Here is a 27,691-nt window from a genome sequence, read left to right as displayed (position 1 = left end):
CACACACACACACACACATTCAGACACACATATACCAGACACATCTCCATGTAGGAGCAGGTTGGGCTGCTTGTGTAGTTCAAGCAGACACACACACACAAACAGACGAAGACACACACATACGCAGTCACACACAACGACAGATACATAAACACACACACACAGACAAATGCATAATGAAAACCCCATCCCCCCGCCCCCTTGTTAACGCCGTTAGCTCTGTTAGCTCTGTTAGCACAGTTAGCTCTGTTAGCGCTAGCGCCGTTAGCTATATTCGCACCTTTAGCTGTTAGCTCAGTTAGTGTTAGCTCCGTTAGCATTAGCTCCATTCATGTTTATTGATTCAGTTCATTAATTCATGTTAACAGAGACATGAAGCAGAGGAGAGAAGCAGACACAGACAGCTGAGGTGATCAACAGAGACAGACAAGGAGAAAGCCACAGAAACACAGCTGAGAGCAATTCATTAATCAGGGACTGACTACCTCTGATATCTGCCGTTTTCTCAATTTGCAGCCTTTTTCAATTGTCCGCTGCTTCGCCATAGTTTCTCCTAGAGACTTCATTCAAACTTTAAAACGTAGATAATTTTGTCGGCTCAAAATGACCCTCGGCACATTTTGATATCTCTTACGGTTTTCGAGCTATGACCATCGAAGGCCGACGTAAGACGCAAACAACTGCGATAAATTTCCCATAAGAAATGAATGGGGAAATTTCCTCAAATTTCAGCCTTTTTCAATTGTCCGCTGCTCGGCCATACTTTGTCCTAGAGACTTCATTCAAACTTTAAAACGTAGATAATTTTGTCGGCTCGAACACACCCCGTGTCCCTTTCAAAATTTCCCAGAGGGAATTTTCTAGTTAGGGACACGGGGCAACGTCCCGAGTCACTGGCTCCTACAGCTATTTCATAGCTGCAGGAGCCAGTGACTCGGGGCGTAGCCCCGAGTCACTTATTACTATCCCGCGCGTTTCTTCTTCTTCTTATTAGGGACACGGGGCAACGTCCCGAGTCACTGGCTCCTACAGCTATTTCATAGCTGCAGGAGCCAGTGACTCGGGGCGTAGCCCCGAGTCACTTATTACTATCCCGCGCGTTTCTTCTTCTTCTTATTATTATTATTTTTCATCTTCCTCCAAGTTTTCGTCCTCAAACTCGCCCCGCAGCTTTGAGAAAACCCTCGCAAATTATATATCAAAACGTGCGTATTGTTCGGGATCGGTGTGCTATTACTTTTCTCAAATTTATCGCAGTTTTTCGCGTCGTAAGACGCGAAAAACTGCGATAAATTTCCCATAAGAAATGAATGGGACCGGTGAAAAAAACAAGATTGAAATTGGAGTTTTTCAAACATCTGTAGCTCAGGCATACATTCACCGAGAGACTTCATTTCAACTTTAAAATGTAGACCCAAGTCTGGTCTATTGGTGTGTTCATCCACATTTTGATTGGTCCTATAGTTTTTGATCAGTCACTGTTCAATGACAGTGATCGTTTGGCGGGAAATTTTGAGATTATAATGGGTGTGTATTGCGCGGAATGTTCGTGCTAGAGTGCGTGCTAGAGTGGCACAGAGTCTAAAAACGATCTGAAAATCTTCTCTTTTTCTCGTCGCTACGGCCACAAATTACACTCTACACGCATAATTTTGGGCTCATTTTGTAGACAAACTTGTCCTCTTTCGTGTGATGTCCTCGAAAAAGCCGAGAGACTTACTGAATTTAAATAGTGAGACGTTTTGTGCAGCCAGCGCCCTCCTGTTCTCCCATTAAGTCCCATGTTAAAATTCAGAGCTGTTTTGTGAGCAAAGCAGAAATGCCTCCTGTCTTTAGATCGCCATAAAACGAAAAGTTGTTGTGTCAGGAATAAAACGAGGAGATGGCCGGACTCAGGAAGTTCTCGGGAGTCCGATGATCTATAGTACACTCTGATACGAGGTACGGTTCTCTCACCAGAGGATTTAGTTCAGGAGGTTCGCCGAACCCAAATCTCACTGCATACAATACAAACTCCTGTTCTCTGAGTCGCAGAGTCTTTTTAAGTCGACCATTTTGTCATTTTTCTAAAGAATATCTGGACATAAAACACACGTACATCTGGCCCAGACTTGTCCGCATCTCACAATGTAATCGGTTTTTTGATAGCAGCTACGGTTTTGACACAATCGCAAGTTGTTCGGAAGAAACCGACAGCGAAAAAGACGCTTTTCAAGGGAAGAGTTTAACAGTTGCAACTGTCATTTACACACACACCGGTCAAGAACCCACGCACACACATCTGCAGGACAACAAGCCTGAGAGTGATTATCTTAACGAGCTCAGTCAAAACAAGGGCATTGTTTGAAAATAATCTCTGTCCAACAAGCAGTTAAACTCAGCTTCACAAAGCTCTTTGCCAAAGAGGTTGAGACAGTAGTCACACAAATGCAGAAGTTACACAGGCACACACACACACACACACACACACACACACATTCAGACACATATATACTATACACATCTCCATGTTGGAGCTGGTTTGGCTGCTTGTGTAGTTCAAGCAGACACACACACACAAACAGACGAAGACACACACATACGCAGTCACACACAACGACAGATACATAAACACACACACACAGACAAATGCATAATGAAAACCCCATCCCCCCGCCCCTTGTTAACGCCGTTAGCTCTGTTAGCTCTGTTAGCACAGTTAGCTCTGTTAGCGTTAGCGCCGTTAGCTCTATTCGCGCCGTTAGCTGTTAGCTCCGTTAGTGTTAGCTCCGTTAGTGTTAGCTCCGTTAGTGTTAGCTCTGTTAGCTCTGTTAGCATTAACTCCATTCATGCTTATTGATTCAGTTCATTAATTCATGTTAACAGAGACATGAAGCAGAGGACAGAAGCAGACACAGACAGCTGAGGTGATCAACAGAGACAGACAAGGAGAAAGCCACAGAAACAGACGAAGACACACACATACGCAGTCACACACAACGACAGATACATAAACACACACACACAGACAAATGCATAATGAAAACCCCATCCCCCCGCCCCCTTGTTAACGCCGTTAGCTCTGTTAGCTCTGTTAGCACAGTTAGCTCTGGTTGCGTTAGCGCCGATAGCTCTATTCGCACTGTTAGCTGTTCACTCCATTAGTGTTAGCTCTGTTAGCTCCGTTAGCATTAGCTCCATTCATGTTTATTGATTCAGTTCATTAATTCATGTTAACAGAGACATGAAGCAGAGGAGAGAAGCAGACACAGACAGCTGAGGTGATCAACAGAGACAGACAAGGAGAAAGCCACAGAAACACAGCTGAGAGCAATTCATTAATCAGGGACTGACTACCTCTGATATCTGCCGTTTTCTCAATTTGCAGCCTTTTTCAATTGTCCGCTGCTTCGCCATAGTTTCTCCTAGAGACTTCATTCAAACTTTAAAACGTAGATAATTTTGTCGGCTCAAAATGACCCTCGGCACATTTTGATATCTCTTACGGTTTTCGAGCTATGACCATCGAAGGCCGACGTAAGACGCAAACAACTGCGATAAATTTCCCATAAGAAATGAATGGGGAAATTTCCTCAAATTTCAGCCTTTTTCAATTGTCCGCTGCTCGGCCATACTTTGTCCTAGAGACTTCATTCAAACTTTAAAACGTAGATAATTTTGTCGGCTCGAACACACCCCGTGTCCCTTTCAAAATTTCCCAGAGGGAATTTTCTAGTTATTATTATTTTTCATCTTCCTCCAAGTTTTCGTCCTCAAACTCGCCCCGCAGCTTTGAGAAAACCCTCGCAAATTATATATCAAAACGTGCGTATTGTTCGGGATCGGTGTGCTATTACTTTTCTCAAATTTATCGCAGTTTTTCGCGTCGTAAGACGCGAAAAACTGCGATAAATTTTCCATAAGAAATGAATGGGACGGGCGAAAAAAACAAGATTGAAATTGGAGTTTTTCAAACATCTGTAGCTCAGGCATACATTCACCGAGAGACTTCATTTCAACTTTAAAATGTAGACCCAAGTCTGGTCTATTGGTGTGTTCATCCACATTTTGATTGGTCCTATAGTTTTTGATCAGTCACTGTTCAATGACAGTGATCGTTTGGCGGGAAATTTTGAGATTATAATGGGTGTGTATTGCGCGGAATGTTCGTGCTAGAGTGCGTGCTAGAGTGGCACAGAGTCTAAAAACGATCTGAAAATCTTCTCTTTTTCTCGTCGCTACGGCCACAAATTACACTCTACACGCATAATTTTGGGATCAGTTTGTAGACAAACTTGTCCTCTTTCGTGTGATGTCCTCGAAAAAGCCGAGAGACTTACTGAATTTAAATAGTGAGACGTTTTGTGCAGCCAGCGCCCTCCTGTTCTCCCATTAAGTCCCATGTTAAAATTCAGAGCTGTTTTGTGAGCAAAGCAGAAATGCCTCCTGTCTTTAGATCGCCATAAAACGAAAAGTTGTTGTGTCAGGAATAAAACGAGATGATGGTCGGACTCAGGAAGTTCTCGGGAGTCCGATGATCTATAGTACACTCTGATACGAGGTACGGTTCTCTCACCAGAGGATTTAGTTCAGGAGGTTCGCCGAACCCAAATCTCACTGCATACAATACAAACTCCTGTTCTCTGAGTGGCAGAGTCTTTTTAAGTCGACCATTTTGTCATTTTTCTAAAGAATATCTGGACATAAAACACACGTACATCTGGCCCAGACTTGTCCGCATCTCACAGTGTAATCGGTTTTTTGATAGCAGCTACGGTTTTGACACAATCGCAAGTTGTTCGGAAGAAACCGACAGCGAAAAAGCCGCTTTTCAAGGGAAGAGTTTAACAGGTGCAACTGTCATTTACACACACACCGGTCAATAACCCACGCACACACATCTGCAGGACAACCAGCCTGAGAGTGATTATCTTAACGAGCTCAGTCAAAACAAGGGCATTGTTTGAAAACAATCTCCGTCCAACAAACAGTTAAACTCAGCTTCAGAAAGCAGTTTCGCAAAAAGGTTGAGACAGTAGTCACACAAACACACACACAAAAAGGGCTAACCAACAGCTAAAAAGTGATTAAAAACAGCACGTCAAAACTGAACAGGAACAGGTAAACAGTGGGAGAGGTGCAGAGGTAATTATCAGCAGGTGGGGCAGAAGTTACACAGGCACACACGCACGCACACACACACACACACACACACATTCAGACACACATATACCATACACATCTCCATGTAGGAGCAGATTGGGCTGCTTGTGTAGTTCAAGCAGACACACACACACAAACAGACGAAGACACACACATACGCAGTCACACACAATGACAGATACATAAACACACACACACAGACAAATGCATAATGAAAACCCCATCCCCCCGCCCCCTTGTTAACGCCGTTAGCTCTATTAGCTCTGTTAGCACAGTTAGCTCTGTTAGCGTTAGCGCCGTTAGCTCTATTCGCACCGTTAGCTGTTAGCTCCGTTAGTGTTAGCTCTGTTAGCTCCGTTAGCATTAGCTCCATTCATGTTTATTGATTCAGTTCATTAATTCATGTTAACAGAGACATGAAGCAGAGGAGAGAAGCAGACACAGACAGCTGAGGTGATCAACAGAGACAGACAAGGAGAAAGCCACAGAAACACAGCTGAGAGCAATTCATTAATCAGGGACTGACTACCTCTGATATCTGCCGTTTTCTCACATTGCAGCCTTTTTCAATTGTCCGCTGCTTCGCCATAGTTTCTCCTAGAGACTTCATTCAAACTTTAAAACGTAGATAATTTTGTCGGCTCGAACGCACCCCGTGTCCCTTTCAAAATTTCCCAGGGGGAATTTTCTAGTTATTATTTTTCATCTTCCTCCAAGTTTTCGTCCTCAAACTCGTCCCACAGCTTTGAGAAAACCCTCGCAAATTATATATCAAAACGTGCGTATTGTTCGGGATCGGTGTGCTATTACTTTTCTCAAATTTATCGCAGTTTTTCGCGTCGTAAGACGCGAAAAACTGCGATAAATTTCCCATAAGAAATGAATGGGACGGGCGAAAAAAACAAGATTGAAATTGGAGTTTTTCAAACATCTGTAGCTCAGGCATACATTCACCGAGAGACTTCATTTCAACTTTAAAATGTAGACCCAAGTCTGGTCTATTGGTGTGTTCATCCACATTTTGATTGGTCCTATAGTTTTTGATCAGTCACTGTTCAATGACAGTGATCGTTTGGCGGGAAATTTTGAGATTATAATGGGTGTGTATTGCGCGGAATGTTCGTGCTAGAGTGCGTGCTAGAGTGGCACAGAGTCTAAAAACGATCTGAAAATCTTCTCTTTTTCTCGTCGCTACGGCCACAAATTACACTCTACACGCATAATTTTGGGCTCATTTTGTAGACAAACTTGTCCTCTTTCGTGTGATGTCCTCGAAAAAGCCGAGAGACTTACTGAATTTAAATAGTGAGACGTTTTGTGCAGCCAGCGCCCTCCTGTTCTCCCATTAAGTCCCATGTTAAAATTCAGAGCTGTTTTGTGAGCAAAGCAGAAATGCCTCCTGTCTTTAGATCGCCATAAAACGAAAAGTTGTTGTGTCAGGAATAAAACGAGGAGATGGTCGGACTCAGGAAGTTCTCGGGAGTCCGATGATCTATAGTACACTCTGATACGAGGTACGGTTCTCTCACCAGAGGATTTAGTTCGGGAGGTTCGCCGAACCCAAATCTCACTGCATACAATACAAACTCCTGTTCTCTGAGTCGCAGAGTCTTTTTAAGTCGACCATTTTGTCATTTTTCTAAAGAATATCTGGACATAAAACACACGTACATCTGGCCCAGACTTGTCCGCATCTCACAGTGTAATCGGTTTTTTGATAGCAGCTACGGTTTTGACACAATCGCAAGTTGTTCGGAAGAAACCGACAGCGAAAAAGCCGCTTTTCAAGGGAAGAGTTTAACAGGTGCAACTGTCATTTACACACACACCGGTCAATAACCCACGCACACACATCTGCAGGACAACAAGCCTGAGAATGATTATCTTAACGAGCTCAGTCAAAACAAGGGCATTGTTTGAAAACAATCTCCATCCAACAAACAGTTAAACTCAGCTTCACCAAGCGCTTTGCCAAAAAGGTTGAGACAGTAGTCACACAAACACACACACAAGCAGGGCTAACCAACAGCTAAAAAGTGATTAAAAACAAGCACGTCAAAACTGAACAGGAACAGGTAAAAAGTGGGAGAGGTAGAGAGGTAATTATCAGCAGGTGGGGCAGAAGTTACACACGCACACAAACAAACACACACACACACACACATTCAGACACACATATACCAGACACATCTCCATGTAGGAGCTGGTTGGGCTGCTTGTGTAGTTCAAGCAGACACACACACACAAACAGACGAAGACACACACATACGCAGTCACACACAACGACAGATACATAAACACACACACACAGACAAATGCATAATGAAAACCCCATCCCCCCGCCCCCTTGTTAACGCCGTTAGCTCTGTTAGCTCTGTTAGCACAGTTACCTCTGTTAGCGCTAGCGCCGTTAGCTATATTCGCACCTTTAGCTGTTAGCTCAGTTAGTGTTAGCTCTGTTAGCTCTGTTAGCATTAGCTCCATTCATGTTTATTGATTCAGTTCATTAATTCATGTTAACAGAGACATGAAGCAGAGGAGAGGAGCAGACACAGACAGCTGAGGTGATCAACAGAGACAGACAAGGAGAAAGCCACAGAAACACAGCTGAGAGCAATTCATTAATCAGGGACTGACTACCTCTGATATCTGCCGTTTTCTCAATTTGCAGCCTTTTTCAATTGTCCGCTGCTTCGCCATAGTTTCTCCTAGAGACTTCATTCAAACTTTAAAACGTAGATAATTTTGTCGGCTCAAAATGACCCTCGGCACATTTTGATATCTCTTACGGTTTTCGAGCTATGACCATCGAAGGCCGACGTAAGACGCAAACAACTGCGATAAATTTCCCATAAGAAATGAATGGGGAAATTTCCTCAAATTTCAGCCTTTTTCAATTGTCCGCTGCTCGGCCATACTTTGTCCTAGAGACTTCATTCAAACTTTAAAACGTAGATAATTTTGTCGGCTCGAACACACCCCGTGTCCCTTTCAAAATTTCCCAGAGGGAATTTTCTAGTTATTATTTTTCATCATCCTCCAAATTTTCGTCCCTAAACTCGCCCCGCAGCTTTGAGAAAACCCTCGCAAATTATATATCAAAACGTGCGTATTGTTCGGGATCGGTGTGCTATTACTTTTCTCAAATTTATCGCAGTTTTTCGCGTCGTAAGACGCGAAAAACTGCGATAAATTTCCCATAAGAAATGAATGGGACGGGCGAAAAAAACAAGATTGAAATTGGAGTTTTTCAAACATCTGTAGCTCAGGCATACATTCACCGAGAGACTTCATTTCAACTTTAAAATGTAGACCCAAGTCTGGTCTATTGGTGTGTTCATCCACATTTTGATTGGTCCTATAGTTTTTGATCAGTCACTGTTCAATGACAGTGATCGTTTGGCGGGAAATTTTGAGATTATAATGGGTGTGTATTGCGCGGAATGTTCGTGCTAGAGTGCGTGCTAGAGTGGCACAGAGTCTAAAAACGATCTGAAAATCTTCTCTTTTTCTCGTCGCTACGGCCACAAATTACACTCTACACGCATAATTTTGGGCTCATTTTGTAGACAAACTTGTCCTCTTTCGTGTGATGTCCTCGAAAAAGCCGAGAGACTTACTGAATTTAAATAGTGAGACGTTTTGTGCAGCCAGCGCCCTCCTGTTCTCCCATTAAGTCCCATGTTAAAATTCAGAGCTGTTTTGTGAGCAAAGCAGAAATGCCTCCTGTCTTTAGATCGCCATAAAACGAAAAGTTGTTGTGTCAGGAATAAAACGAGGAGATGGTCGGACTCAGGAAGTTCTCGGGAGTCCGATGATCTATAGTACACTCTGATACGAGGTACGGTTCTCTCACCAGAGGATTTAGTTCAGGAGGTTCGCCGAACCCAAATCTCACTGCATACAATACAAACTCCTGTTCTCTGAGTCGCAGAGTCTTTTTAAGTCGACCATTTTGTCATTTTTCTAAAGAATATCTGGACATAAAACACACGTACATCTGGCCCAGACTTGTCCGCATCTCACAGTGTAATCGGTTTTTTGATAGCAGCTACGGTTTTGACACAATCGCAAGTTGTTCGGAAGAAACCGACAGCGAAAAAGCCGCTTTTCAAGGGAAGAGTTTAACAGGTGCAACTGTCATTTACACACACACCGGTCAAGAACCCACGCACACACATCTGCAGGACAACCAGCCTGAGAATGATTATCTTAACGAGCTCAGTCAAAACAAGGGCATTGTTTGAAAACAATCTCCGTCCAACAAGCAGTTAAACTCAGCTTCAGAAAGCTCTTTGCCAAAGAGGTTGAGACAGTAGTCACACAAATGCACACACAAAAAGGACTAACCAACAGCTAAAAAGTGATTAAAAACAGCACGTCAAAACTGAACAGGAACAGGTAAACAGTGGGAGAGGTGCAGAGGTAATTATCAGCAGGTGGGGCAGAAGTTACACAGGCACACAGGCACGCACACACACACACACACACACACACACATTGAGACACACATATACCATACACATCTCCATGTAGGAGCAGGTTGGGCTGCTTGTGTAGTTCAAGCAGACACACACACACAAACAGACGAAGACACACACATACGCAGTCACACACAACGACAGATACATAAACACACACACACAGACAAATGCATAATGAAAACCCCATCCCCCCGCCCCCTTGTTAACGCCGCTAGCTCTATTAGCTCTGTTAGCACAGTTAGCTCTGTTAGCGTTAGAGCTGTTAGCTGTATTCGCGCTGTTAGCTCCGTTAGTGTTAGCTCTGTTAGCTCCGTTAGCATTAGCTCCATTCATGTTTATTGATTCAGTTCATTAATTCATGTTAACAGAGACATGAAGCAGAGGAGAGAAGCAGACACAGTCAGCTGAGGTGATCAACAGAGACAGACAAGCAGAAAGCCACAGAAACACAGCTGGGACCAGTTCATTAATCAGGGACTGACTACCTCTGACATCTGCTGTTTTCTCAAATTGCAGCCTTTTTCAATTGTCCGCTGCTTCGCCATAGTTTCTCCTAGAGACTTCATTCAAACTTTAAAACGTAGATAATTTTGTCGGCTCCAAATGACCCTCGGCACATTTTGATATCTCTTACGGTTTTCGAGCTATGACCATCGAAGGCCGACGTAAGACGCAAACAACTGCGATAAATTTCCCATAAGAAATGAATGGGGAAATTTCCTCAAATTTCAGCCTTTTTCAATTGTCCGCTGCTCGGCCATACTTTGTCCTAGAGACTTCATTCAAACTTTAAAACGTAGATAATTTTGTCGGCTCCAACGCACCCCGTGTCCCTTTCAAAATTTCCCAGGGGGAATTTTCTAGTTATTATTTTTCATCATCCTCCAAATTTTTGTCCCTGAACTCGCCCCGCAGCTTTGAGAAAACCCTTGCAAATTATATATCAAAACGTGCGGTTTGATCAGGATCGGTGTGCTATTACTTTTCTCAAATTTATCGCAGTTTTTCGCGTCGTAAGACGCGAAAAACTGCGATAAATTTCCCATAAGAATGAATGGGACGGGCGAAAAAAAAAAGATGGAAATTGGAGTTTTTCAAACGTCTGTAGCTCAGGCATACATTCACCGAGAGACTTCATTTGAACTTTAAAACGTAGATAATTTTGTCGGCTCCAAATGACCCTCGGCACATTTTGATATCTCTTACGGTTTTCGAACTATGACCATCGAAGGCCGACGTAAGACGCGAACAACTGCGAAGACTTTCCCATAAGAAATGAATGGGGAAATTTCCTCAAATTTCAGCCTTTTTCAATTGTCCGCAGCTCGGCCATACTTTGTCCTAGAGACTTCATTCAAAGTTTAAAACGTAGATAAATTTGTCAGCTCAAAATTAATACCGGCACATTTTTTGATATCTCTTACGGTTTTCGAGCTATGACCATCTGAAGACCATCAAGTTTCTCACAAAAATGCTCAGAATCTCTCCCTCTACAGTGGGTGATGTCATAAGTTAGAGTGAGACAGCCGGTGAAAAATCGCCTGAAATGTGTTTCTAAAATTGCCGTAAAATACAAACGGTGAATAGGAGACACATAATTTTGGGATCTTTTGTAGACAAACTTGTCCTCTTTCATGTGATGTCCTCGAAAAAGCCGAGAGACTTACTGAATTTAAATAGTGAGGCTTTTTGTGTAGCCACCTCCCTCTAGCTCTCCCATTGACTCCAATGTAAAAATTCAGAGCTGTTTTGTGAGAAAAGCATAAATGCCTCCTGTCTTTACATCGCCATAAAACGAAAAGTTGTTGTCTCAGGAATAAAACGAGATGATATTCGGACTCAGGAAGTTCTCGGGAGTCCGATGATCTATAGTACACTCTGATACGAGGTACGGTTCTCTCACCAGAGGATTTAGTTCAGGAGGTTCGCCGAACCCAAATCTCACTGCATACAATACAAACTCCTGTTCTCTGAGTCGCAGAGTCTTTTTAAGTCGACCATTTTGTCATTTTTCTAAAGAATATCTGGACATAAAACACACGTACATCTGGCCCAGACTTGTCCGCATCTCACAGTGTAATCGGTTTTTTGATAGCAGCTACGGTTTTGACACAATCGCAAGTTGTTCGGAAGAAACCGACAGCGAAAAAGCCGCTTTTCAGTTAACAGGTGTGTCATTAACTGTCATTTACACACACACCGGTCAATAACCCACGCACACACATCTGCAGGACAACAAGCCTGAGAGTGATTATCTTAACGAGCTCAGTCAAAACAAGGGCATTGTTTGAAAACAATCTCCATCCAACAAACAGTTAAACTCAGCTTCACCAAGCGCTTTGCCAAAAAGGTTGAGACAGTAGTCACACAAACACACACACAAGCAGGGCTAACCAACAGCTAAAAAGTGATTAAAAACAAGCACGTCAAAACTGAACAGGAACAGGTAAAAAGTGGGAGAGGTAGAGAGGTAATTATCAGCAGGTGGGGCAGAAGTTACACACGCACACAAACAAACACACACACACACACACACACACATTCAGACACACATATACCAGACACATCTCCATGTAGGAGCTGGTTGGGCTGCTTGTGTAGTTCAAGCAGACACACACACACAAACAGACGAAGACACACACATACGCAGTCACACACAACGACAGATACATAAACACACACACACAGACAAATGCATAATGAAAACCCCATCCCCCCGCCCCCTTGTTAACGCCGCTAGCTCTATTAGCTCTGTTAGCACAGTTAGCTCTGTTTGCGTTAGCGCCGTTAGCTCTATTCGCACCGTTAGCTGTTCGCTCCATTAGTGTTAGCTCTGTTAGCTCCGTTAGCATTAGCTCCATTCATGTTTATTGATTCAGTTCATTAATTCATGTTAACAGAGACATGAAGCAGAGGAGAGAAGCAGACACAGACAGCTGAGGTGATCAACAGAGACAGACAAGGAGAAAGCCACAGAAACACAGCTGAGAGCAATTCATTAATCAGGGACTGACTACCTCTGATATCTGCAGTTTTCTCACATTGCAGCCTTTTTCAATTGTCCGCTGCTTCGCCATAGTTTCTCCTAGAGACTTCATTCAAACTTTAAAACGTAGATAATTTTGTCGGCTCGAACACACCCCGTGTCCCTTTCAAAATTTCCCAGGGGGAATTTTCTAGTTATTTTTCATCTTCCTCCAAGTTTTCGTCCTCAAACTCGCCCCGCAGCTTTGAGAAAACCCTCGCAAATTATATATCAAAACGTGCGTATTGTTCGGGATCGGTGTGCTATTACTTTTCTCAAATTTATCGCAGTTTTTCGCGTCGTAAGACGCGAAAAACTGCGATAAATTTCCCATAAGAAATGAATGGGACCGGTGAAAAAAACAAGATTGAAATTGGAGTTTTTCAAACATCTGTAGCTCAGGCATACATTCACCGAGAGACTTCATTTCAACTTTAAAATGTAGACCCAAGTCTGGTCTATTGGTGTGTTCATCCACATTTTGATTGGTCCTATAGTTTTTGATCAGTCACTGTTCAATGACAGTGATCGTTTGGCGGGAAATTTTGAGATTATAATGGGTGTGTATTGCGCGGAATGTTCGTGCTAGAGTGCGTGCTAGAGTGGCACAGAGTCTAAAAACGATCTGAAAATCTTCTCTTTTTCTCGTCGCTACGGCCACAAATTACACTCTACACGCATAATTTTGGGCTCATTTTGTAGACAAACTTGTCCTCTTTCGTGTGATGTCCTCGAAAAAGCCGAGAGACTTACTGAATTTAAATAGTGAGACGTTTTGTGCAGCCAGCGCCCTCCTGTTCTCCCATTAAGTCCCATGTTAAAATTCAGAGCTGTTTTGTGAGCAAAGCAGAAATGCCTCCTGTCTTTAGATCGCCATAAAACGAAAAGTTGTTGTGTCAGGAATAAAACGAGGAGATGGTCGGACTCAGGAAGTTCTCGGGAGTCCGATGATCTATAGTACACTCTGATACGAGGTACGGTTCTCTCACCAGAGGATTTAGTTCGGGAGGTTCGCCGAACCCAAATCTCACTGCATACAATACAAACTCCTGTTCTCTGAGTCGCAGAGTCTTTTTAAGTCGACCATTTTGTCATTTTTCTAAAGAATATCTGGACATAAAACACACGTACATCTGGCCCAGACTTGTCCGCATCTCACAGTGTAATCGGTTTTTTGATAGCAGCTACGGTTTTGACACAATCGCAAGTTGTTCGGAAGAAACCGACAGCGAAAAAGCCGCTTTTCAAGGGAAGAGTTTAACAGGTGCAACTGTCATTTACACACACACCGGTCAATAACCCACGCACACACATCTGCAGGACAACAAGCCTGAGAATGATTATCTTAACGAGCTCAGTCAAAACAAGGGCATTGTTTGAAAACAATCTCCATCCAACAAACAGTTAAACTCAGCTTCACCAAGCGCTTTGCCAAAAAGGTTGAGACAGTAGTCACACAAACACACACACAAGCAGGGCTAACCAACAGCTAAAAAGTGATTAAAAACAAGCACGTCAAAACTGAACAGGAACAGGTAAAAAGTGGGAGAGGTAGAGAGGTAATTATCAGCAGGTGGGGCAGAAGTTACACACGCACACAAACAAACACACACACACACACACATTCAGACACACATATACCAGACACATCTCCATGTAGGAGCTGGTTGGGCTGCTTGTGTAGTTCAAGCAGACACACACACACAAACAGACGAAGACACACACATACGCAGTCACACACAACGACAGATACATAAACACACACACACAGACAAATGCATAATGAAAACCCCATCCCCCCGCCCCCTTGTTAACGCCGTTAGCTCTGTTAGCTCTGTTAGCACAGTTACCTCTGTTAGCGCTAGCGCCGTTAGCTATATTCGCACCTTTAGCTGTTAGCTCAGTTAGTGTTAGCTCTGTTAGCTCCGTTAGCATTAGCTCCATTCATGTTTATTGATTCAGTTCATTAATTCATGTTAACAGAGACATGAAGCAGAGGAGAGAAGCAGACACAGACAGCTGAGGTGATCAACAGAGACAGACAAGGAGAAAGCCACAGAAACACAGCTGAGAGCAATTCATTAATCAGGGACTGACTACCTCTGATATCTGCCGTTTTCTCAATTTGCAGCCTTTTTCAATTGTCCGCTGCTTCGCCATAGTTTCTCCTAGAGACTTCATTCAAACTTTAAAACGTAGATAATTTTGTCGGCTCAAAATGACCCTCTGCACATTTTGATATCTCTTACGGTTTTCGAGCTATGACCATCGAAGGCCGACGTAAGACGCAAACAACTGCGATAAATTTCCCATAAGAAATGAATGGGGAAATTTCCTCAAATTTCAGCCTTTTTCAATTGTCCGCTGCTCGGCCATACTTTGTCCTAGAGACTTCATTCAAACTTTAAAACGTAGATAATTTTGTCGGCTCGAACACACCCCGTGTCCCTTTCAAAATTTCCCAGAGGGAATTTTCTAGTTATTTTTCATCTTCCTCCAAGTTTTCGTCCTCAAACTCGCCCCGCAGCTTTGAGAAAACCCTCGCAAATTATATATCAAAACGTGCGTATTGTTCGGGATCGGTGTGCTATTACTTTTCTCAAATTTATCGCAGTTTTTCGCGTCTTACGACGCGAAAAACTGCGATAAATTTCCCATAAGAAATGAATGGGACGGGCGAAAAAAACAAGATTGAAATTGGAGTTTTTCAAACATCTGTAGCTCAGGCATACATTCACCGAGAGACTTCATTTCAACTTTAAAATGTAGACCCAAGTCTGGTCTATTGGTGTGTTCATCCACATTTTGATTGGTCCTATAGTTTTTGATCAGTCCCTGTTCAATGACAGTGATCGTTTGGCGGGAAATTTTGAGATTATAATGGGTGTGTATTGCGCGGAATGTTCGTGCTAGAGTGCGTGCTAGAGTGGCACAGAGTCTAAAAACGATCTGAAAATCTTCTCGTTTTCTCGTCGCTACGGCCACAAATTACACTCTACACGCATAATTTTGGGATCAGTTTGTAGACAAACTTGTCCTCTTTCGTGTGATGTCCTCGAAAAAGCCGAGAGACTTACTGAATTTAAATAGTGAGACGTTTTGTGCAGCCAGCGCCCTCCTGTTCTCCCATTAAGTCCCATGTTAAAATTCAGAGCTGTTTTGTGAGCAAAGCAGAAATGCCTCCTGTCTTTAGATCGCCATAAAACGAAAAGTTGTTGTGTCAGGAATAAAACGAGGAGATGGCCGGACTCAGGAAGTTCTCGGGAGTCCGATGATCTATAGTACACTCTGATACGAGGTACGGTTCTCTCACCAGAGGATTTAGTTCGGGAGGTTCGCCGAACCCAAATCTCACTGCATACAATACAAACTCCTGTTCTCTGAGTCGCAGAGTCTTTTTAAGTCGACCATTTTGTCATTTTTCTAAAGAATATCTGGACATGAAACACACGTACATCTGGCCCAGACTTGTTCGCATCTCACAGTGTAATCGGTTTTTTGATAGCAGCTACGGTTTTGACACAATCGCAAGTTGTTCGGAAGAAACCGACAGCGAAAAAGCCGCTTTTCAAGGGAAGAGTTTAACAGGTGCAACTGTCATTTACACACACACCGGTCAATAACCCACGCACACACATCTGCAGGACAACAAGCCTGAGAATGATTATCTTAACGAGCTCAGTCAAAACAAGGGCATTGTTTGAAAACAATCTCCATCCAACAAACAGTTAAACTCAGCTTCACCAAGCGCTTTGCCAAAAAGGTTGAGACAGTAGTCACACAAACACACACACAAGCAGGGCTAACCAACAGCTAAAAAGTGATTAAAAACAAGCACGTCAAAACTGAACAGGAACAGGTAAAAAGTGGGAGAGGTAGAGAGGTAATTATCAGCAGGTGGGGCAGAAGTTACACACGCACACAAACAAACACACACACACACACACACACACATTCAGACACACATATACCAGACACATCTCCATGTAGGAGCTGGATGGGCTGCTTGTGTAGTTCAAGCAGACACACACACACAAACAGACGAAGACACACACATACGCAGTCACACACAACGACAGATACATAAACACACACACACAGACAAATGCATAATGAAAACCCCATCCCCCCGCCCCCTTGTTAACGCCGTTAGCTCTGTTAGCTCTGTTAGCACAGTTAGCTCTGTTAGCGCTAGCGCCGTTAGCTATATTCGCACCTTTAGCTGTTAGCTCAGTTAGTGTTAGCTCTGTTAGCTCCGTTAGCATTAGCTCCATTCATGTTTATTGATTCAGTTCATTAATTCATGTTAACAGAGACATGAAGCAGAGGAGAGAAGCAGACACAGACAGCTGAGGTGATCAACAGAGACAGACAAGGAGAAAGCCACAGAAACACAGCTGAGAGCAATTCATTAATCAGGGACTGACTACCTCTGATATCTGCCGTTTTCTCAATTTGCAGCCTTTTTCAATTGTCCGCTGCTTCGCCATAGTTTCTCCTAGAGACTTCATTCAAACTTTAAAACGTAGATAATTTTGTCGGCTCAAAATGACCCTCGGCACATTTTGATATCTCTTACGGTTTTCGAGCTATGACCATCGAAGGCCGACGTAAGACGCAAACAACTGCGATAAATTTCCCATAAGAAATGAATGGGGAAATTTCCTCAAATTTCAGCCTTTTTCAATTGTCCGCTGCTCGGCCATACTTTGTCCTAGAGACTTCATTCAAACTTTAAAACGTAGATAATTTTGTCGGCTCGAACACACCCCGTGTCCCTTTCAAAATTTCCCAGGGGGAATTTTCTAGTTCTTTGGTTACAATTCTGCCATGTGAACGAGAGCAGCAGCCTCTCAGACTACATGATGCAAGCTGTGTTTTCTCTACAACATTTAAGCTTGGAGAACATTCCTAAGGAATCTAACCCGATGCACCAGATGCTCTGTTACACTGGACCATCTAGGAAGTCGTCAAAGGAAACTGTTTGGAAAAGGGCAAGAAATTTCAAAACATGCTCGGCAGCTTATTGGATGAACCTCTTGCCTAATTACCTATCACAACCTAACTTCAACCAATCAGATCAACAAACCATGTGACTTAACAGGAAAGTAAAACTCTTGCTAAAGATAGTCAGAAGAAGAGTAAAAAAAACCTTTTCCAGTGAGAAAAACCTTTAGTGCCGTTCTCTGCTCTTCCCCTAATGAAGAAATAATCTCCAGTTCTGATAGAAGTAATGCGATAGCAACCTCAACACTAACCTCTTCAGGAGCCACCAGTGTTGTTTTCGAATAAACAGTCATGCTATGACCACATCCAAACCACACCCGCCCTAGGATGCTGATTGGTCCAAAAATCAAGTGCATAACTTGAAGCCTGATGAGATGGATTCTGATCATTTTGAGAATCCTGCTACCTTGCAAGGTAATAATGAATTGATTCAACCTCAAAAGACAAGTCTGGGATTAATCAGCAAACTATGATGAGTGCTGAGACATGACTACAATCACTTCAAAACCTCACAAACAATGACCTAAACTTCTGCTGGAGATAGAAAATTTAGCAAGATCTGAAACTGTCATCCCTATATTTTGCATTGAAGTTATTCAGAATATTATTTTGGTGGACAACCCGAGGTGAATCTTAAATTCACAGAAAAGTCGTCTTCCTCTTCAAGTTCAGTCGTAAAAAAATCATAAGAAACAAATCTCATCCCAGAGTTCATTCATCTAGATACATGTACTTTGCGTAAGGTTCATGTTGATGATGTTCAAAATCCTTGCTTGCTCAGTCAAAGTTATTGCATAATTTATAGCAACTACAGATCAAACCACTCCTTGTAACCCCTATTGCTGTAAGAAAAAATAAGAAGACACCTCTACAGGTCAAAGTAATTAGTTTGCCTTCTAGAAAACACACACCAACCTACCAGAGTGACCCTGTTGCAGACGGGGTCCCGCAAGGCATGGATGTAGGGTGTGACTTGTTGGAAAGTGCAATCTTCCAAAAATGAAGCTTCGTGGTATTTAATGTTTGGACCCCTCAGCTCGGACACTGGTGAGGGCATGGCAGCCTGGGGGAGGGAGGAAAGTAGAAAGAGGGAAAACGTTAAGAAATAAAGTAGCCAGGATGAGATGACAAGATGTAAACTCAAAAATAGGTCGTAAATAAAGAGATGGGTGTAGTAAGACAGGTTATGAGATGTAATGTTTTTGAGAGATTGTTTCCTGATTATTTTAGAATACAAAACTAAATAATTACAAAAACAGGAAACCAAATCACGCCTCCATGTTTTTTGCGACAGATTATCTTGCTCTGTGAAAATTGTTTCTCATTCTTAGACAGTGGAAGATTAAACGGCAGCAAGGAGGAAAATTGATATTTACTGAGTGCAGATGACACAAGGGAGAAAGCACAGAGGTAAAGAACAATGTTTACAACATATGGCAGTACCTCATCCAGTCTTTGCAGGTGCCTCCCGCCAGCATTAGTCGGCGTGCTAACGTTCTCCACCGGTGTGCTGCGGTGAGGGAGGTGGTTGGTTAAGCTGAATGTGGGCGACAGGAGGCCAGGGACAAACACCTTACTGACCTAGAGGAACATCCAAGACAGGACAGAGGAGAGTGTAATTGTTATGGGCAGTACGGACAGACTGCTGTGTATCACACTGCTGAGATGGACTGATCTGTCTTACCCTGGTGATTCCTGTGTAGAGAACCAGACTGCCACAGGCCTCCAGAACCAGCATGGCATCTATATTCTGAGGACCAAAGTTTTATTGTCACAAGCATGTTTAGTCACAAGGGCTGCAACCAACAATGACTTTAACAGTTGACAATGTCTCAATTATTTCTCATTTAATTGATTGGTTTGCTTCTTTTTTTCCACTTTCCACTGTCTCTTCTGGACACATTACACACAGTCATCACTGTAAAGAGCCAATACGTGCAGTGCAAGCTGTCGAATGCTTAGGCTCTTCTAACCTATTTGTACAAGGTTTTGAGACTGCCACAGTACGTAATGACCGCCCCGCCTACTCTCCCAACATAAGTTCATTGCGTATGTGTGTGTGTGTGTACATGCTGTGTGCACCTACACACCATGTGATATCTTCCTGTCAAACAGCTGAAGTGCATTTATCTTTGTTGTTGACCAAAGCCTCTTTACTGTTGCGTTGGTTTGAGGTGATGTAAGCATACCGCAGCCTGGCTGACAGTGAGTGTGGGATTTTAGGGAGAAAGTCAATTCAACAAAACAACACAAAACCAGATCCAGATAAATTAAAACTACAAACCTAATTTGAAACCAGTTCACTAGTAGGTAAACTGGAATTGAAATTCATGATCCAAAATGAAAAAGAATTAGAAAATTTTTAAACTGTAATTACTCTGTTGGGCAGTGCAGCTCATGAATGAAGAGCTGTCATTCACACTGACAGAATGTATTTCTGGTCTGATGATGATAGTTAATGAAGTCCTCTGGGGCAGAAATTGAGCTCAACTAAATATACACACGTTGGTTTCTATACATAATGGGAGCAGCAAAGACCTAATTATATCAGACGGAACTCACAAACATCCGGATGCATTAAAGAGGATACAGTAAGGCCTCCTACGCAATGTTCACAACTTTACACTTCCCACACAACAATTTGATGTTAAATAAATATTGTGCTGATGCTACAGCCCAGACCACAGATGAAATCCATACAGACATAACAAATACAAAGACAGTAAAAGCAGATGAGTCTGTCTGCAAATGTTCTAGCTGCAACCCACATTGTTTTCAAAAACAAGCCCAATATTTCTAGCATTAATTAACACGACTTTCAGTGGTGGCAGTCTCAAACAAACCCTGAAATAGCTGAACATCACTGTTTAATTCTTCATGCAACAAACAGGTTAATAAAAAAGACATGAAACGATTACCGTTCAACTCTCAGCAGCCACTTTATTAGGTACACCCATGCAATCTTTTGCTTCTCAATACAACAGCTCTGCCATGACTTCTGCTTTTGGAAATTTACATACATCAGTTTATGCTACCATAGTTGGAAATGTGTATATTTAATTGTTAAAATGATTTTTTACTGAGGTCATAGCTAAAGGTAACATTGTACTGGACTACATCATATTGAGAGCTGTTTCTATTTAATTGTCCTCCCTATTTACATATAGGAAGGGGAATAATAGTACAAATACCTCTCGATATAACTCAGTTCAGTACAAGACCAACACCAACTAGAACCTTAATGCTAAAACATACCGTTGAATTAACACCTGTCAACAAACACTGATCATCAAAGGCTTCATAAAACTAAACTTTGCGGAGGAACAGTATTAGACTGCTTTAGATTGTCCAAGTGTACCTAATAAAGTGGCCACTGAGTGTACAGGACGACAACATACTGGAAATATTGGAAAAATATTGCCACCCACCTGCAGAGGCTCTGCATCTTTGGCAGGGATGGCCGTGACAGAGGCGAAGATGAGCTGAGACGAATCGTTGCTCTCCATAACCTTTACACATCTGTGGAAACAACGACAAAGATGTTCAACTTGTAAATAAAGATGTCACAACACAATCAGGTGGATGGTGTGACGATGAAGAGGCATAAAACAGAGTTACATTTAAACTGTTTCTGAGTGTTTTGTCTGGTGTTCTATGTATATGAGTGATCAATGCTTCCATAAGGGCTGTTTGGTAGCTGTCATATTGTTCTGTAGGCCCACAGGTAGAGATCGATTGACACATTTCCAGACTGGATTCCATTATATTAAGTATGTGCATGCTAACGGAGCCTGTATCAAATATCCATCGTGTATGTTTGTTGACCTGAGCTGCTGGTGAGATTCCACCAGGAAACAGAGGTAGCGGTTCTCACAGAGGTCAGAGGTCAGGAACACTTTAGACGCCTGGCTGCTCATCTCTCTGCAAAAAGGTGAAGATTCATGTGAAACAACAGCAGTTACTTAACAAGAAAAAAGAGGGAAACAAGCAAACACACAAAAATGAAACAGATGACAATTTCACCAGCATTTTGAGGATATTCTCACATTTAACCCTCACAGTTCCAAGTGATTTAGAAATGATCTTACGGAAGCTTTTGAGCTAAAATGGTCAAGAGCTTTGAAGTCAGTGGTATGATGCTCTGATTTGGATTTTGTCATTAACAGACAATACTTTTTCTGTACTTCGGTTATTTTAAATACAGTGGCAAATCCCCCCTGGTGAAATGCCTCACTTCTCTCTGACGCTGTGATAAAAAATGACAAATCATGTATTTGAGGAGTATGTAATGAAAAAGTGAAACAAAAGTACTGTATATCGAAATAATTACGTTCATGTACTCTTTTTTCTAATAAATGCATCTGAGGTAACAAAACAGTGGAACAAATTTCGGGGTTCTGATTAAGATGTCGGGAATGATAGATGGTGACAACATTGTGTTGTATGCAGTCATGCCAATAAAGCCCCTTTAATTGAAACTGACACATAAACACATTTTCTTTATTAATTTACGAGTAAATCCTTAAAGCTACATCCTCTAAAGTTCAGGAGTTAAATGAGCTGGAAAGATAAGAAACCTTGGATTACTGAACCTTGGATTACTGAACCAGAATAAAGGATATCAATTAGAAGACAAAGCTGAAATCATGTTTAAATAAAACTATCAATAATTCATTCTCAATAATTAGCGGTCAATGGTGTAAATTAATCGTGTGCCTGTACAGACTCTGCATCTGTTTTCAGCATAGTTCAGTCCTGGTAATCACCTGTGACCGCCAGCTGTGACTGTCTCACTCCACAGCTGCTCCATGCAGAGGTCGGGTACGATGGGCTCCATCTCCGGCACCAGCATGGTTTCGTTGACTGTGCTGTTGGGAGAGGGTAACAAGCCATGGTGCCCCCTGGGGGACAGGCTGTGGAAAGACGTGTTGAATCGAGCCGCACCTGAAAACGATGGAGCTGCCATGCCTGGAGAGTGGGCACGACTGGGATAGATGAAGAGCGGGAGAAAAAGAAAACGTTTTTGACCACAAGTCACGCTGTGGAGTGTTTGATGAATGGGTCTTTGTTCTGTTGGTATCTCATGCTTCAGCACACAAGGAGGCACATGCCTAGGACTGCTCAATTATGGTAAAAATGGACAGAATTATTTAACATGATTGCTCACTGACTTTGGAAACATCATGCATCACCTCGTACCAGTCCTGCCCATCAGATGTGTTTCCTGGATCGTTTCTTTAAAAAAAAAAAAAAAAAAAATTAAATGCCTTTACTCACCTGAGGGCAGCCATGTTGGATATACTTGGGGAATGAACACGGGAGTGTAATCCTGGAGAGGACGTCATCCTGCTCTGGTGGCTGTGCAGAACGCTGTAGTGGAGAGGAGAGCCGGTGCCAACAGCACAGCTACACAGGAGCAGAACGCCAAAGAAGGGATCAGACACCAGCACAGGACCACAGATGCTTTCAAAAATCAGCTAATGTCACCAGTGGAAACATTGGTGCAAAAATAAAATATGTATGCTTATTCTTCTCTTTTTTATATACTTTTGTCAGTTAGTCAGTCCATCCTAAAATGGATCTGTGGTAGGAATGACATATCATCCTTAATTTTGACTTTGTTTGTGTCCATTTAAATATTTTAATGAACTGACAGATGTTGACGTCTTGACCAGGTTTTGCTTTTAATACAGATTTCTGGACATTTTAAATAACAGGTGCACAGATGATTGAGGCCCTTTAGTACGAAAGCCAAAGACTCTAAAGGATGTGCATATAAGGCTGCAACTAACAACTATTTTTCCACTGGTCCCTTATAATTTTCCACAGTCCAGTGTGATGTATCACATTACAGTCCAAAACCCAAAGATAATAAGTTTACTATCATATATGATAGTAAGCAAATGCTCATATTAGAGAAGCTGGACCCAGAGAACAGCTGGCATTTTTGTTTTAAAAATGACTAATCGATGACCAAAATAGTTGCTGACTAATTTTCTGTCTCTTGACTAATTGATTAATTAACTAATCAATGCAGCTCTATACACACACAAAATGTCGCTTTCATTACCTTGTTCCAGTTCCAGGACCAAGCCCAGTCGCCCCACTGCCACCAGGGGAGTCCAGGCGGGAGATATTACGGAGGTGAGAGGTTAATGTCATCAGACCCAGTGGTGTGCCAACGGGATCTGCTGTACACCGCAGGACTGAAGAATGCTCCTGACGGTGGGAAGAGGCTGGAGGTTAGGGACAGGTAGACCCTCTGTGTTTGTCTGTATAGGTGTCTTTGTGATCACTCACCTCAGGTGTGACCTTGCGCAGTGCCCAGACAGAGTGAATTCCCTTTACAGTGTCATAGGAGACAACTACAGAGGGCTGACAGCAGCTGAACACTATCTTCATGGTGGCGTCAGATGCATACTGCACATGGGAGCCTTCAAACACACCTACAAACACACATATACAGAACCAGGTCAAAATATAGCAACTACTCATTCGGAGAGCGACAAGAGAGACAGAGGGAGATAAAAAAGTGTGTGTGATATTGTGCGTGTGTCGTACCTGCAGGTTTACACACTACTGGTGCAATCTCGTCTAGAGGATGCAGCATGCTGAACACTGTGGGCAGTGGTTCCCTGTAGAGAAAAAGAGTTCAGTACCTCAGTTAGCTGTCGAATAACAATGGTTTGTATGCATGTGTGTGTATGTGCATGAGTGTGTGAAATGGAGGCTGTCTTTGGTGTAGACACAACTGTTCGGTCTTCAAATATTGATGTGTGTGACTGCATCACTTCACATGGAAGTTCTGATCTATGTGCCACGCTGCTGCTCTTTTCCATGAGCTTGTGTATACACATGCATGTGTGTGCTCAGTGTTAGCGTGTACCCTGGGGGGCTGATTTGTGCGTCAGTTGCTGTGTTTTTTCGTTCTAACAAAAGTCCAAACTTGGTCGCCCAGACATTTGAGACCTGGAGGAGACACAGACAAAGACAGGGGAGACTTTTTTAAGCATATTTCTATAATAATGTTCACCTTTACGACTTGAAGTTTACTTGATGAAGTCCAGAAATTAATGCCATTCCTAAAATTTGAACAGCAAATTTCTGGATGACCTAAAGGCAACATCTAATTCTGCAATAACTTTTGTTTTTTTAGCCACCTGGAGGCTGCAAGTTCTGAACACAACATTGACATATTGTCACCTTTTAACAGACAAATTAACCTCTCTAACAATTCTTCAGTTGTGTATCAGACTCTTTAGTGACTAAATGCTTCACTATGTTCACCAGCTAGTTGTTAACTGTGTCTGTCTGCCATTTAGTGCAAGGTAGGTACTTTAAGTCATTATTTTAATATTTAATGTTGGATAATTATTGTTGGCCAAAACCACGATTCCAGCCTCTCAAATGTGAATATCACCAGGATTTTTTTCTCAAAACACTAACCTGTTGTCTGCTTGCCTCTTTACTTATTTCAAATATTTAATGGAGAATGGATGTCAAACCCTTTCACTAGTAAATATCCAATACTTCATCACCACCTTCATAGGCCTCAAGCAAGCGAAACAAACACAGAAGGGAAGCAGCCCCCAAACACTGTGTCTGTAACGTAGTGGTAAGAACACATCCTGAATCAAATTACATCTTGTTGCTGTGCAACAGACTAATGACAGCAGTACATACACACAGACATAACCCTAAAATACATGTTTGCTCACACAGGAACAAACACATTTGCACTGTCAAAAACATTTCTGCATGTGAACACACACACGATATTATGGAGTTCATTCCCATTGTCAGTGATCCAAAATTTCCATTATGGTTGGTTAGCCAGACAATGGTCCAGCCCTGGAGAATATCACTACCATGACTAACGCACACACACGCACAAACATTAAAACAAGACGCATCCACCATTCATGTAGAGAAGAAACAGCTTGGGACTTTTTACTCAGAGGAACATAAAAAGTTATTGAGCGTGACAGTTTGAAACACTGTCACTGATATTTCAGCTACAAATTTATGAAGTTATACAATGGGACTCGAAGTTTTCTGTGGCAAGTTACACCAAAGGAAATCAAAGTGACAAGAGAGGAAAAAGATCAAAGGTTGGTGAATCAGCTGGCTGAAATTTAACAGTCCTGACACCACTCATTCTGTGGTAAAGCAGATTCCCCACCAGTGACATCTCTCCCCCTCACCTGGAAAGGTAGTGGTGAGATGAAATCCTTGCCGGTCACAGTGTGAACGTTGACACAGCTACTTTGGACAATACACACTGTCTGCTCCACTTCTTCCTCTGCAAACACCATTAAATATATCACTCGTATGAACTCGTATGAAAACTTAACTTTGAACTGCAATTCACATAAATGTATAACATAAAATAAAAATTGCTTCCCAACAATAAAAATGTTTTTAATGTAAGAGTACCGTCTTTCTTGTTCTGAGGAACAGCAAAGTTGCACCATAAGGCCTGCAGACAGAATAAAAGACAGTGTCAACTCCCAGAATAGTTTTGCTTTAAAGACAAAAATTCTAAATCACCATGAATTTCCATTGCACTTAGACAAGGGTTTTATAAATATACTACACACACACACACACACACACACACACACACACACACACACACACACACACATCTTGACACAAAAAACAATCATTATAATCTTATTCACAAACCTCTCAGTTTTGTTTTGTTTTTTTAATTGAAAAAAAAAAAAATTATGAAATGTAACTGACACTTTGTTTTTACCATTTAATTTTCCAGTGAGTCTCAGAAATAATGATTAATTTTCACCAACAGAATAATTTTCACCAACAGAAATCAACATGGTTTCAGATCTACCAATAGGAAGAAGTATGGCATCACAATAGCTTCAGCATTCAGTAACTGACCTGCTGAACTGGGCTGTCAACGGTGAAGGCCTTGTACACGTTGGAGGCTTGTGTCCGACTGCCCTGGCTCCAGACGACCACAGTTCCTGCTGTGTAGAGCTCCTCTTCAAACTCCACATCCTCCTCCCTGACTCCCATGCAGCCTTTCCTAAGCTGCCAGCATTCCTGACATTCAAAACATAATCATTAAGTCAACATGACAAGGAATTAATCAAAAATGCAAGTTACTATAAGTGTTACTTTCATGAGTAACAAAGTAATTATTATTAGCATTATTATTAGCATTACTTTACAAGACATAAAGCTTTTCAGCATCATGCAAGAACCATAGTTAAAAGAAATAACACACCAAATGGAGAAAAAACCTGTACTGCTGTACTTCCCATTTTTCTCCTTGTGCACTACTGCTGTTTTGTGCTTCTTAAACAGACGTGCTCATATAGGTGGAATGTGAGTACCATTCTGTGAAAGCCATGTAATGCCATGCAATCTCACCCTCTCTCTCTCCTGCAGACTGACTTCCTGCAGGGACCCTACCAGGCCGGCGGCACCGTCTGACGACCAGAGCTCGGAGGCGGGCTGGAGCTCTCTGAGCTGCAGGTTGAAGGCATTTGGATGGTTCCTGCAGTGCTCGCGGCCAAACGGGACAAACGACTGCAATTCCCCTGCGGCGATCATCGTGGCTGTCTCTTCATACACGACTTCCGACATGAGTTCCAGATATCAGCATTATTTCTAGAAAGGAAAGCAGGTGAGGAAGACAGAAAAAATGTTTACAAATGAGCAAGAAACTTTTTACATTTACTGGTCACAGCACAATCTGACCAGGTTACACATAAGATACACTTCCACTGTTGTGCATGTAGATAAAATTATTTAGAATGCAACAGGGTTGCTGAGACAAAAGAGGGGAGGGTATACTATGCCATAAAAGAAATCTAGAGACATACCTATACCTATAATTGTTGTAAAAACATCAAATTTCACAAATGAAGTAACTTTACTACATGGAAATGAAGTGTGGCACTCCAGTACAAGATTGAAAAAAGGGATTAAAAACTAGACTGTACTGCAGCCTGGGTAAAACCATATTTTTCACCAAAGTAATATTAAACGTACATTGAAAACA

At 42.2% G+C, this 27,691-nt stretch overlaps 1 protein-coding gene across 3 annotated transcripts in view; it reads right to left on the bottom strand.

Moving 5' to 3' along the window:
- anapc1 (anaphase promoting complex subunit 1) overlaps nucleotides 1-27,691 on the bottom strand; it is a 73,927-nt gene that overhangs the window by 45,155 nt on the left and 1,081 nt on the right. For all 3 annotated transcript variants that reach the window (XM_041947587.1, XM_041947589.1, XM_041947588.1), the window contains exons 2-16: nucleotides 27,058-27,297; nucleotides 26,563-26,727; nucleotides 26,095-26,137; nucleotides 25,863-25,960; nucleotides 24,545-24,627; nucleotides 24,220-24,293; nucleotides 23,959-24,104; nucleotides 23,729-23,877; nucleotides 22,936-23,064; nucleotides 22,425-22,643; nucleotides 21,484-21,579; nucleotides 21,087-21,177; nucleotides 19,343-19,408; nucleotides 19,102-19,239; nucleotides 18,578-18,721 (exon numbers count right to left, since the gene is read on the bottom strand). In XM_041947587.1, coding sequence (XP_041803521.1) covers nucleotides 18,578-18,721; nucleotides 19,102-19,239; nucleotides 19,343-19,408; nucleotides 21,087-21,177; nucleotides 21,484-21,579; nucleotides 22,425-22,643; nucleotides 22,936-23,064; nucleotides 23,729-23,877; nucleotides 23,959-24,104; nucleotides 24,220-24,293; nucleotides 24,545-24,627; nucleotides 25,863-25,960; nucleotides 26,095-26,137; nucleotides 26,563-26,727; nucleotides 27,058-27,273 — 1,857 coding nt within the window. In that variant the 5' untranslated portion in view covers nucleotides 27,274-27,297. The remainder of the gene's footprint in view (nucleotides 1-18,577; nucleotides 18,722-19,101; nucleotides 19,240-19,342; nucleotides 19,409-21,086; nucleotides 21,178-21,483; nucleotides 21,580-22,424; nucleotides 22,644-22,935; nucleotides 23,065-23,728; nucleotides 23,878-23,958; nucleotides 24,105-24,219; nucleotides 24,294-24,544; nucleotides 24,628-25,862; nucleotides 25,961-26,094; nucleotides 26,138-26,562; nucleotides 26,728-27,057; nucleotides 27,298-27,691) is intronic.

Source organism: Chelmon rostratus, chromosome 11, assembly GCF_017976325.1.
Source record: "Chelmon rostratus isolate fCheRos1 chromosome 11, fCheRos1.pri, whole genome shotgun sequence".
Taxonomy (NCBI): domain Eukaryota; kingdom Metazoa; phylum Chordata; class Actinopteri; order Chaetodontiformes; family Chaetodontidae; genus Chelmon; species Chelmon rostratus.
The sequence above is the reverse complement of the archived record's forward strand: the minus strand, read 5'-3'. Positions and strand labels throughout refer to the sequence as shown.